Source organism: Nomascus leucogenys, chromosome 2 (genome assembly GCF_006542625.1).
Source record: "Nomascus leucogenys isolate Asia chromosome 2, Asia_NLE_v1, whole genome shotgun sequence".
NCBI classification, from domain to species: Eukaryota; Metazoa; Chordata; class Mammalia; order Primates; family Hylobatidae; genus Nomascus; species Nomascus leucogenys.
The window spans coordinates 119,085,367-119,099,290 of record NC_044382.1 but is presented as its reverse complement, the minus strand read 5'-3'; the positions used below and the strand labels follow the sequence as shown (position 1 = coordinate 119,099,290).

Here is a 13,924-nt window from a genome sequence, read left to right as displayed (position 1 = left end):
CCAGGCCCTCTTCTCACCTCCCCCCACCAGGACCACGGTCCCACTTAGCCTGTGCCCTGAGTCTCTGCCCATCTTCCAACTGGGCCCTGGGCCAGGATGGTGTGGCCACACTCTGCCACTGGGGCTCTATGGCAGGCCTGTTGGCATTCTACTCCCAGCAGCCTCCCTCATTCCCCTCAGGGAGCAGGTGGAAACCTCCAGATCCCTCCCAGTGTCACCCACAGTCATGGAAACTCTGTGAGCTGTTACAGTCATCTCTCTCTGCCTAAGTAAGTCATACCCCTTGACTATGGCCACCATGTGTCAGGATAGAGGGCTTGTGAGCCAGTCTCCTCCAGGGGAGTCAGGACCTAGCCCCACAACTCTGGAGTTCCACTTAATTTACCCAGTGATTTCTCCAACTAATCCTCCATCCCCATTTCCCCTTTTACTTCTAGATCTGGGGCCAGGGCCTACAAATCCTGTCTTTAACCCTTTTCCTCACTTTCCTTCTTTCAGGTTTCTTCCTAGAACCAAGAGGGAACATAGGTGAGAACCTTATGCCTCATAGACTTTTTCCCTTCTCCAGTTCTAAGTTCAGTTATATTAAGTCACCAAAAAGGAGATTTGTTAAAATACATATTGCTGGCCCCTACCCACAGAGCTTTTATTTCAGTAGTTATGCAGTGGGGTCTGCAGTTCTGAGTTCCCAGGTGATGTTGATATTGCTAATTGGGGAACCACACTTACAGTACTGACCTACACTGTGACCTTCTCTAATGTCACTGCTCCCTTTCCTTTGCAATAAGTCCCATGGCTTAGCCTTAATGGGGGAAGGACTGCAAGGTATATGCCTTATATTGTATTAAATTTGTGTCTCAGTCAGTGAGATTACTCTTGGAAACAATTTTGGCTTGAGACTTTCAGGATCTCAAACTATTAACAGCAGAAAACAAGAGAGTCTGCAGAGCATAAATAAAGCTAATAATGACCAAAAATGTGTAAGAATAATTCTTTAAAGGGTGATGTGGTCTTCTTCCTTTGCCTTTCCAAACATATCACCTTTTCTGAGATTATTTGAGGCAACTGTCTTATTAGAAGGGGACTACCATTTTTTTCGCAGGGCTGTAAAGTGAAATACTATGTGAATACACATAATCTACCACTCAAAAATGGGATTTTTCAGTGAGATGATAGCTTTCCATCCTCTGAAAATGTAATCTTCCCTTTAGCATAACAGAGTTATAAGAAACATGAAGACAGGAAGGTGGGGGTGTGTGGGGGTGGGGCAAAGCTTTTTTGTCCCTGGAGGATGGTGAAAAGATTACAAAAGGAAAACAGGATTCCTCTTCCTTCAGAGGAATAAAGGGAAGTGTCATAAGTGAGGGGAAGACTTAGGACCCAGAAGGGAGGGCTTTTAGTCTCCAGTGCGCAATCTTGGACTTTAGGAAGAGGCTGCACATCAAGTGGATTGTTGACTGCCTTTGGCAGGCACTAGTTGCAGAAGAAATACACAATCAAAGGAATGAAGCACTCTGCAAAGAAAAGCAGAATTCATAGAGTATTTCTTGAATTTCTCAGTGTCACGGATTACAAAAAAAATTCCTGAAAACAAAGATATTATTAGATAATCCAGTATTCCTGAATTCTTAAATTTCCATTCCTGTTTAAACATAACATTTCTGTAATTTGCAGTCAAGAGTCCTAAATAATGTTAGAAAATATAATTTTAAAAACATTAACATTGGCCTTGCAGGCAGAGACATTAGTAAAATCTTGTCTCAATGACCTGGCTCTCTTTGGGCACTTTGATTTGACTATATAATGCTAATTTAGCTTGTCAGAAAACAAAATTACAACGTATTTAGTTATAAATTTAATTGCCTTTTATCCACCATTCATCAGGGAAGCCTTTCACTCTATAAAGTAGAATGAGAACTCCCACTGGACAATAGCAGAACAGGGGGTTTTTTATAAGGCGGGAAACAGAAAAATAGAGAAAAAAGGTTAACATCAGGTTACTTTTTTGTAAGGATTAAAGTACAGGAGACTTCCTTATTGTACTGACTCAGGTAGACTGAAATCTATTTTCAAAGGAAACAATGGTCTGTTTTGGAATCTGTCTGCTTCCTTGAAGTTTCAGTTTCATTATGTGGCATTTGGTATGAGCAGCTCCATTAGTTTGTTCTGGTCTGCTGGGACCCAGTGCAGAAGTTCAGTGCAAAACCATGGCCTTCCCCAGTTTTTTAACAAGCTCTTTATGTCAACCTAAAATAATCAAAAGGGTATGAATCTAATTTAAAGAGCTTATACAAGTGCAAAATTTGAGGATAGCCCACCCGGAAACATCAACTCCAAAGAAATAGAGTCAGTATTCTAAAGTAGAGAAGTTAAGATTTCATTTATGTAGGCAGAGACAGGAGTTTCTTTTAGCAGGATTACAACATTATTCATACAAGGTTGGAAAATAGTCACGGGAATTGGTTATAGGTATTTCTTTTTGGGAAGGGTACATTTAACATTTTTTATAGAGGGTGAAATACTTGTGGGTTTTCTGTCATCTGCTCCAAGCAAAGCAGGATAATAAAGGGGAAATTTATCTATAACAAGGTCATTAAGAAGGAAAGAGGTTTTTGTCTTTCACATCTTTTAAGTATCTCTAGACATTGTACAGAACAAGCAAAATAAGAGAGCTGATCTATAATCTAAGAAAAAGAAGTAGCCCTATGTGACTCAGATCACAGTCACATCACTCTCAAGGCTTAAAATGTTTTGGGGGTTACAACAGCTTTTAAATTATATTTTCACGCAATACAAAATATATATTTCAGTCTATGTATTTTCTATCCTCAGTGCTTTTATCTTTAAAAAGGGCATATATTTAAAGTATAAAACTTTCTATTGCACAAAAACTTCAAGTACACAAATACTGGATAGGAAATAAAGTCTCATCAATTGCAGAAGATATAATTCTCTTGGATTTTCTAGTAAGACTGTATTGACAAAGAATTCTGCACTGTCATGATGGATTGGAATATAAAAATTAAGTCATTTTACCACAAACAGAAACCACCAATTGTATTAGAAAAGGATATTTCCTTACAGTAAGAAAAGTAAAACTCCCAGAATGTCAAAAAGTGTTTATTACATATATCATATATATGAAAATCTATGTAACCAAAAGCTCTCCCACAAACGATGATTTAATAATGAAGACATTCATTGTTCTTGAAGAGAAATACAAATGATCCTAGAACAACACAGGTTTGAAATGCTGTTTCACTTATATGCAAATTTTTTTCAACCAAACACAAATAAAACATATGGTATTTGAGGGATGCAAAACCCTCAAATACAAGGACCAACTTTTCGTATGCATAGGTCCCATGCTGTGCAGGGCATTGCTTGGATTTTGGTATCCACAGGGGTCCTGGAACTGGATACCAAGGAAGGACTGCATTCAGTATTGTCGGTCTCTCCAAATCAGTCCTATAAATGTTGTGAAACCCATATCAGAACTTCAAGAGATATGCTCACCAGCAGTCAACAAATGTTTATAGAACATTAGGAAGGATTTATCCCAAATCTGAGAACATACCAAAGTGATGCATCATTTATTAGGAATATGGAAAAGCTCAATGAAATAATTTAACACATAATGAAACAGCATTTCAAATCAGACACATGAATGGACTTCTCAATAAATGAATTTTGAACAGATATTGGAGGCAGCGCTGTATGTTTCACTCTTCACAAAAATCAGTTCTAAAGATCTACACATTAACTATGCACACAGAAACATGTCATAGAGGAAAATACATGACGTGACATGAGCACATGTGAACAGGAAAACCTACACTGTAAATGTCTTAGAAAATAATCTGCTTTATATCCTGAAATAAAAGTCATGAAAAATTATTAATCAATTTGATTGTACACAAATATAAAACATTTATTTAAAAAGACACCATGTAAAATTAAAGCCAAATGGCTAAGTAGGAGAAAACATTGGCAACAGACATAAAATACAGAAAATACCAGAGAACTCCTAACAAATCCATGAGATAAAAGGACAAATCATTCAACAGAAAAATGAGAGGAAAAAGACAACAAATGTTTATGTGTTCTACAATAAACATACAAAAATATGTCCATCCTCACTAGTGAGAAATTTCTGATTTAAAACCAAAATAAATTTTTCATCAGAGTAATTAAATTACAAAAATCCAGTAGCAAGTGTCATTAATTACATGGGGAAGCAGATGCTCATTTGTTGCTCAGGTGAACTGTAACTTGATACAGCCATTCTGGAACCCAAATGGAAGTATCTCTTCAAATTAAAAATGCTTACACTCTGGCCTGAAATTCAAATCCTAAGCATATATCACAGAGAAAGACTTGTATGTACAAAAAGGGCTCATGTAGGATGATGTTCCTTTCAGCATTGTTTGTAATTATAAAGGAATAAAAAGAAGGAAAACTTCCTTAAGTCTCTATTATAGGCAAAGTACTGTTGGACAGTGCAAAAGAGATTAGGTAAATGTGAATGTACCAAAATAAAAAACTCCCAAGTAGAAATAGCAAGTTGTACAATAATATACATACATATATGTAAAAATCATAACTATACATTTCCTGTGGCTGTAGATAATATAAACACATTCCTACATTAAACACTCATAAAAACACTCTAAAAAAAGATCTAGGAGAGTTAAAACTATTACTTCTACAGAGGGTATTGGGACTGAAGATGGTTTTCAAAAATGAAACAAGCAAAATGTAGTCATATATTACATGTGTAATTAAAAAATTTAAAGATAAACTAGTGTGCACAGATTGATATATTTTAAGGAAAATATAGACAAAATTATATTTTGTATTTCTTTCCCTCCCTTGATGGAAACAGTACATGAAAGGTTCTAGAAGATTACCTGCCAAAATGATGTATACTATCTAAATATATCTCTGGTAACAATACACTGAAGTCTATATGCTCACTTTAAAAAGAGAAGAAAATTTGGTTCATGATTTCTGTAAGCAATACAATTTCAGTTCACAGCTCTTATCACTTTGTTTTAGTTATTTACAATCTTTACTAGGTATAGAATTATATATTGGAATTTTGTCATATTCCAATTTAGAATATAGTATTTAGGAAAGAGGAAAATAGTTTTTTAAATTAGAACTTAAGTCATGATTAACATTTCTGTCAGTGGCTTTAATAAGTCTATACACATTTCTAAATGAAAAACGAAATTGAGTACAATAACCAGATTGGCTTATTTCCTTAGTAGTTTATTAACTCTATCTTACATCACTAAATAAGAACATGAATATTAAAGGTATCACTGGTAAATGCCTTTTGAGGACTGCTTCTTCTGGAGATTGTTCTATAAAACTCTCTTACCCTAACAATGAACAAGAATGCTACTGGTGTTCATATTCAACCCACTGTGTTTCATGAAAGACCCAACTTTTGAGTGTATAAACTAAGAATAGTTTTTAGAGCACTATGCTTTAAAGAACTGCTTATTTTTAATTCATGTATTGCAAAAGTTTTGAACCATAAAAAAAAACAAAACGATGATGAGAAAAAAAGAAAAATCCAGGGCTACCTGGGTTTGCAATGGTTGTGAAAGAAAAGTGTACTCAGCAGTTTCTTCCCCAATTAAAAGGCCTCCCCCAAAAAAGTGTAGCCAAAAAAAAAAAAACCAAACGAAGTAAAAAAAACCCTGGCTTTGAAATACTCATTCTTGGCTGTGGTAGCAATAAACAATATTGCTAAAAATTGTTTACAAGGATTTATGGAATTTTTATCCTTTTCAGAGGACATTAAACTCTTGTTATCTACATGTCTGCAGTGTCAATAAAAGGCCATCTTCCAATGGAATTTGGAATTTCCCTTACCTATCCTTGGTATCAGTTTAACCGTCTATAGCGACTTGCCTTGGGCAAGGAAGGGCCTCCCACATTTCTGATCCATGGACAACTTCCTTTCAGTACATTACAATGGAGAAAGCACTAGGCCACTGTTAGAAACTTTCAATCTGTCACTGAAATACCAGCAGACCTTAGCCTGATTCCTCTCCTGCAACACAACAGGGCTGTGTTAGAAGATGATTAGTTTATCCTCCAACTCTGAGAGTCAATCATTCATATTTTTATCAAAGGCCACCGAGGAAAAAAACATTCCTTTTTTCTTCATAACAGCATTTTTATAACTACATCATGTATCAGTTTTATCTGACATTTTCAATTTAATTCAGCAATACTTCACAGTGAACATGCAGCATCCCTTTATATGAAACAGATACTCAAAAAATATAAGCAGCTAATAATTTTTAAAAAATCATATAAAAGTTAATGTGAAGAGACTCAGAAAATAAATCATTTGAGCAGATTCTTTAAGTCTTCAAAACAAAAAGCAGGTGTAATTTATTTTTTTAACTTTTTGTAGAGATGGGATCTTGCTTGCTATGTTGCCCAGGGTGGTCTCAAATTCCTGGCCTCAAGCAATCCTCCTGCTTTGGCCTCTGAAAGTGGTGGAATTACAGGCATTATCTATCATGCCTGGCCAGGAGGTGTGATTTTATTTCAAGAAAGTATTTAGCATTTAAAGTGGCGATATACTGACTAGTCACTAGTGCTAGCATTTATTTTCTTTTCACATTGACACCTGGAAAATAAGAAATGAGTTCAACTGAACCCGTTTAATACGAAAGTCTTTGATTTGTTTAGTCACAAATTTATTGTTATAACAAAGCACTTTTGAGATAATTTAAAATACACATGCTTTGATTGAAGAGTGATTGCAAATGGGTCCAGTTTTCTTCCACCTGGGATGACAAATTTGTTATTTCTTCTAGGAGTACTGGCTCTGAAGGAAGCATTTTAAGGTGTAACTGCAAAGAAAAATATGATGATTGAACACTTAAGAAAATTAAAATTTTACCTAATCTGGATTCAATTTTTCTACCAAGGAACCACAGAAGACACTAAGTAAATATTTGTTTTCTTAAGTGCTGGTTTATTACTATCTCCCATTTTCCCCTCCTCTATCAAACTTTTTTAATTATAAGGTCCTTTATGATACTGTGACTTCCTTGGTAGAATTAAAGTAGTCATCACTCCTCTCCACCTAAGGACAGTCCTGAAACTTTTAAATAATTAGATCAAGTGAACTCATTTTAGGTATAAATCTGATAAAGAATCAAATCTATTATCACCGAAAATCGGCATCATCTACCTCCTTCAACACATTATACCACTAAAGTAGACCCTCAAAACATGAATTCACCACTATATTAATCATAAAAGTAACTGCCTTACTGTCAAATGATCAAAACTCCTTTACTAATGATAGAAGTGAACAGTTTGATTTCAGTAGTAGGAAAAAAAAACAAACCCAACTTTCTATTCATAATCACAAAAAACTTCCAAAATGTAAATAACCACTAAAAAAAGAAAAGTTAATGGTTCAGCATATTGGATCAAGCAGATAGCATAAAAATGTCAGGGGGTAAAGTCAAAATTATTGTGCAGTTGAGTAAAAAAAGAAAACAAGACTCCCAAGCTGCACTGTCTAGCTGTCCAATGCGGTAGTCACTAGCCACATGTGGTTATTTAAATTTAAATTAATTAAAATTCTATAAAATTAAAAATCCAGTTTATTGATCACACTATTTACATTTCAAGGACTCAATAGCTACATGTGGCAAGTGTCTATGATACTGGAAAGGATGGATATAGAGCACACCCATCTTTACAGAAAGTTCTATTAGATAGCACTGCCCCAGAAGAAGACAAGCTGGGCAGTACTGTCTTACATTAGACTTACCTTTAGAAACAATGCAAGGTATGCCTGGGCTAACTCAAAATCACGCTTTCTGTCCAGCATCATCCCAATCATTTTCAAGAAGCTCTGCATAACTTCTATAGACCCACCACAATCAGGAGACAAGCTTCGGAGCTCTGTTTCGACTCCTGATGGGCCTGATTCTTTCAGAAGGTTGAGAGCAGTGTCATCTGCATAAAATTTTAATCCAGTTATGACTTGATTATAATCATTTAACTTAGAAAATTACAGTTTTCCTTTTATACCCCAAATAGGATATATTTAAATGGTACAGGAAATTCTTCCTGTGGGTTAACATTTTCATATTATGTAGTAGAATGAAACCCAAAATAATTGAAAATCAGTACAAATGATGACACCAATATAAGAGAAAGTACTCAAAACACATTTTTTCTGTAATTTAAACCTTTTTCCTATTAATAAAGAAAATCTAATGCCTCGCAACAGACACGTTAGAATTTTAAAATGCTCATGTATCTTCTCTCAGAGTCAATCCTAATTAAGAAGCCTACAAAGATACATACAAAAGTATTAATAGTGGTTAACATTGGGAATCCGATGAGGTAAAATAATTTTTCTTTTCTATTGTTACAAAGTTATAAAAGTACATAATCATTAGGAAATATATTACTAACAATACAGAATATATAAAATCAGAGAGGGAAGACCCCATCCCTTATTCTTACCCAGCCCAAACCTACTTCTTTTCCCTAGAAGAATTGTTTCATATGCACCCTAGGAAAACATACTAAGTACACTTACAGCTATTTTTATGAGTCATTTGAGAATTGCAATGACTATGCTTTAGCTTTCTGAAAAAGACCATCACCAATGAAGTCTAATCACTTTTAGATCCTTCAATATATAGTAAACAATAGTGTTTTTATTTCCTTGTCTCCCTATAAACATAACAAGTCATTTACAAGGGCTCATCGGTATCATTCTTGGATTTTTGCTAATGTGGACTCAAGTAAAGTTGGTATGAAAACAAAAGCATTTGAATCAAAACAAGAGGATAAGTTAAGATTATTAGGAGAGTGACTACAATTTTTTAAATGATTACAATTCTTACGGCTAATCACTATTATCTACAGACTGTAGCCTTCGAAATTTAAATATATTAACACAACAGATTAAAACATTTCCTTTTTAATAAAATAATTTGGGAATATATGAAATTACCTAAGCAGTCTGCTGAATTACAAATTATAAATAAAAACAAGACTTGCAAATTACTTGCTACAAAAATGACAAACAAAACTTTTACATTTAATTCACAACAAGAAGGATCTCCTTATTATAAATGTAGTCAATAAATGTGTCCATCTCCAATAGCAAAAAATAAGTTAGAAATATGAAAAATCTTCAACAGATTTTTATAATATCAATACCATTTGAGTTTAGTGGGCTTATTTAATATAAACGCTAAAATTACTTCAAATTAAAACCAAAATTTCAATCCTTTTGATTTTTACTATCTTAACTACTGAGAACTCTGATATTTCCTTCAATTTATCCTCATATACAGTAAAATAAGCTAAATATATTAGTTAAAATATAATTCAACTTACACTTATTATTTACCAGTCCTTCTTCAAGTTTCAAGCAGAAATCTGATTTTTGAGCCAAAACTCCAAGATTTACCACTTTAGACTTAAACAAAAACAAATACACATTATTCAAATAATACAAGTATCACCCAAAAATGTATAGTTTGTAATTAAAAGCTATCATTAATTTACCCTATATCTGTAAAACTAGGTCTTGGTAAAGAAGTGCACAAAACACATACAAACATACACCGATATACTCAGAATCTTCTAATTTGTTTTTTACCTGCTGCGACTCACTATTTTGTTCAGGTGCAGCGTATCTGGGTACAAGGCCAGGAACTGTTGGAATGAAAAATGGTGCTGATTTGGGTACTTTGGGTGGTTCCTTTGGTTTATTCTTTTTCTGATTAAGAGAAATTGAGAAAGAAAAATAGGAATTATCTTGCCAACAGTTTCTCATATTTAATTTCAAATCAATTTTAAAATAAAAGAGGGATGAAAGTCTTTCACATAAGAATGTTAAAATACGATCTCTTCTGACCAATACCACAGCTATCCTTAAGTTGGGCTTCCCAATGCAGATCTCTAGCACTCTTGCTGATAAGGCAGAAAAAAAGTGACAGGGCACAGGAGAAGTTCTAAGACAAACACAGCTCATTTTCCTGAAATATGAATATATTTACATGAAGATATAACAAGTAATTTTAAACTTCCTTTTGTATTGAGTACAAACTCTTTCACAAAACAGGATGGAAAGCAAAATTTACATAAAGGCTTAACACAAAAGAGTTTCTTAAATTACTTTTCTCCAAAGGAACTTCGGAGCCGGAAGCAGACTGACATTGTAAGTAATTTGATAATTTCCTTTCAAAGTACAGCTCTAATTCTTCTATTTTGTTGGAATTTTTTCTTTAGTACCCTGTGCTTTTAAAAGGCAAGAAAACACGATTGCTGGTTTATAAGTATTTCAAATGCTAGTAAAATCATATTAGGAAAAACTCTACTGAAATTTCCACTGAAAGAATTTTGTTTTGGTAAGTACACTGCTACATATCAGTATCTCAGGAACATTTTTTTTTTGAGATGGAATTTCACTCCATTGCCCAGGCTGGAGTGCAGTGGTGCGATCTCAGCTCACTGCAACCGCCGCCTCCTGGGTTCTAGCAATTCTCTTGCCTCAGCCTCCAGAGCAGCTCGGATTACAGGCACGTACCAACATGCCTGGCTCATTTTTGTATTTATAGTAGAGATGGGGTTTCACCATGTTGACCAGGCTGGTCTCGAACTCCTGACCTCAAATGTTCACCCGTCTCAGCCTCCCAAAGTGGGACAGGCGCGCACCACCATGCCCCACCCCTCAGGAACATTTGACGAAAGAGCCTTTCTATGGTAAAGTGCCTAATAAGGAAGTCTCACAATTTCACCTCACATCACTCTTCCATTCTTTAGGAGCTATAACGCCCTAGGGAGACATTCTATTCCAAAGGGAAGCCATGGTATAAAATCAAATGATCACATGAACACAGGACAAAGCACTGCAAACTGTAGCGTAAGCAGAGCCCTTTAGGATGGTGGAGACTGTTACGAGTCACAATTACCATTCTAACTCACCATTCTTGAGTTAGAAAGGGGACAGTCACTGATTTGTTAAAACCATAAGGCTTTGGAGGAACTCCACAGTGCCCTGGAAATTATCCAGTCTTATAAAGAAAAGCAAAAATAGAAGTTATCCACAGGACAAATGTAAACTATAGTCTTGGTATATTCTCTTCATTTATTCAGCAGAAAATAAAAATATTAGAGGTTTTAGCATATTCCTATCATAAAGATAATCCATTTATGTTTTCATGTAAGATTTTATGCAGTACAAACCATATCTTAGTAAGGACCACAGTAGCCCCAAAACTCTGTTCAATTAGTTGAGCATTATTCTGATTGCTCCCCTCACACTAATCTATTTGTACTTATTAATGCCTTGCATTTGAACTATTTCATAAAGTACTCCCTTTAAAGCTGACGTGTGGACAGCGTGATGAAGAGATTCCACACCATGCTCCTAGATAGCACACCTTTATGCTGATGACTAATCTCTCAAAAAGTTAGCAAGTAAAAAGAAGCAATTTTAACTTCTGTGAGGAAATGTAATGTGAAAACTTCTTTCCTTACCCAAGACACACACTTCTTTTCTTGTGTTATTAGTTACAAGGATAAGTACTACATCTTATTAGTTACTCAGTCAATATTCCTTCAACTTTTTACCACAGCCCATACTGTGACTTAAGTACACCCAGCAGATCTAGCGTATGCGTATGTCTAACCAACTCAAGTTTCACCAAACAATACTTGCATTCATGATCAAAAGGTAACCTGAAATTTTTCACTGTATTGTATTCCTTTCAGTAGTTTTTGCTACTCACTAGTGGGGGATCATAAAACATACTCTAAAAAAATACTAATCTATACCATAGTTGTCCATTTTTCACGCAGAATCATAAATTCCTCAAGGACAAAGGGGCTGTTTTTTCTTCACCACCATACTCTCCAGGTACATTATTTAGTACCTAGTTCATGTTAGCTTATGTACCTGGCCCTGACACAGCAAGTTCTAAAAATCTTTCGGTAGTTGACAGGGTGTGGTGTGAGATAAAGGGTTAACTTAATAAAATGAAAGTCTAATGTAATTTCTCTGGTTCTCAAATGCCTAGCAGTAGAAATACGTTATAATAGCCATACATGTTCCCGCTTGTTTTAGAAACTTATATAAAAGTCCTTTCTTAGGCTGGATTTTAAAAGATCAGTATCCAATAGCTCTGTAGTTACAGGCTGAACTTTTGCCACATCCAAATGTCTGCTGAGTGTTCTCAAAGTTGACATATATATGAATATCTTGTGATAATCATACCATATTAAACAATATTTGATTAAATAGCATTGTCAGTGTTGTCTTACATATGAATTGCTCTTCTAATGCCCTCAAAGTAGGAGAGTTCTCTCTGCTTAAAAAAATAAAAATGCTTCTGGACGCTTGCTTAGGGTCTATAAAGTGTATTAATTAAGTATTACCTTAATAACATCAAGATTAAGAAGGTTTTTCCATCGTGATTCAGGAAGAAGTGAAAGAGTCACCAATTGCTCATTCAACTGTTCTGGTGAATCATATTCTATCATTTCATCACTTGGTTCTACTGTTTCTTCTGATACTTCTACATCTTAAAAATATTTTTCAGGTAAAACAAAAGATTTTTATCATATAAAAGCAACTTAATTCATTCCAAATCCATCTGTATTTCATAACATGTTCATTTAATACAGCCTTGTAAACTGTTCATTTATTTCATTTACTTATGCCTGTCTTTTCCTTATTTTCTCATATTAACTAAAACTCCCATCACTAGACCCAAAACACCTTCTTCAATGGTATACTATTTGATAGCTTATCAATGCCACATCAATTATATTTTTGCATAAATTCATGAAGTCATTCAAAGTCTTTTATATCAGTTAAAAAACACTTTGATTGAATGCACTAAACTTTGCCTTTGGTAGCAGTATCTCCTATATTAGGTTTATAATATTACACCTCAAAAATTACTTTGCAATTTTCTAATTACCTTGCGTTTGACAAGTACCAGGAAGCATTACCACTGAAGGGACATAATCTGCAGGAAGTGGCCGTAATGAAACAACTGAATACAGGGAAACATTGGACCTGAAAAAACATAAGCAATATTTTAAAAATTATAAAAAATTTCTTCGGAGAAACACTCCACAATCTTGAATTTGACTACAGACTTTTATTAGTTAAAGAAAGACCTCAAAGATAGATTGTATCAATTTAAAAACGTCTTGACTTATGTCATAGATGCCATCATAACAAAGCTGTGTAAATACACTATTAAGACTCTTTCCTGATGTAGTACAAAAACATATTAAAGACAGACCAGTAGCAGATAATACTTTTATAAGGTAAAATACATTTCATATATTGTTTTGACATATATCAACCTTTATTTAAGGAAATTAAAAGGAAAGATGAACTCAGAGAGTAAGTCAGAGTGCGAATATGCTGAGCATATTCTTGTGGTTGCTGAAAGGTCATAGATTCTCCTTCCCTAGAATGGCCCTCTAAGTAGCCATATTTCTGCTACTCAGCCTGCACCCTGGCCATGGATGACTAATCAAGATGTAGATACCGGTCCCGAAGTAGGGGACAGGTTCTTTTTCCCACACCTTATGAATCTGGAATAGAAAATAAAAATTGAGAATCTCAGGTTTCAAGTTATTAATAGCAGTACTTTATAGAGAAGGGCCATACTCCTGCTGTGAGTGTTCATAGCTATTCTTTTCCAAATTGTTGAAGCCTCATGGATTCTAAAAGATACTCTGTTTTACAAATTAAGGTGAACAGGGTCTATTTCTATTATATATTAAAATTCCTTTTGTATCTTCAAATGTAATTATAACATTTTATAATTAATTCTTTTTTAAAAAATCAATTTTTTCTTTTACCCGATACAGGTATAAAGTTAGTAAAGAA

The 13,924-nt window shown here is 34.5% G+C and overlaps 1 protein-coding gene across 1 annotated transcript in view; it reads right to left on the bottom strand.

Annotated features, from left to right (window-relative positions):
- Positions 1-2,361: 2,361 nt before the first annotated feature.
- WDR36 (WD repeat domain 36) overlaps positions 2,362-13,924 on the bottom strand; it is a 39,390-nt gene continuing 27,827 nt past the window's right edge. Inside the window, exons 18-23 of the mRNA XM_003259821.4 lie at positions 12,999-13,096; positions 12,451-12,596; positions 9,671-9,790; positions 9,406-9,487; positions 7,817-8,004; positions 2,362-6,881 (exon numbers count right to left, since the gene is read on the bottom strand). Coding sequence (XP_003259869.1) covers positions 6,732-6,881; positions 7,817-8,004; positions 9,406-9,487; positions 9,671-9,790; positions 12,451-12,596; positions 12,999-13,096 — 784 coding nt within the window. The 3' untranslated portion in view covers positions 2,362-6,731. The remainder of the gene's footprint in view (positions 6,882-7,816; positions 8,005-9,405; positions 9,488-9,670; positions 9,791-12,450; positions 12,597-12,998; positions 13,097-13,924) is intronic.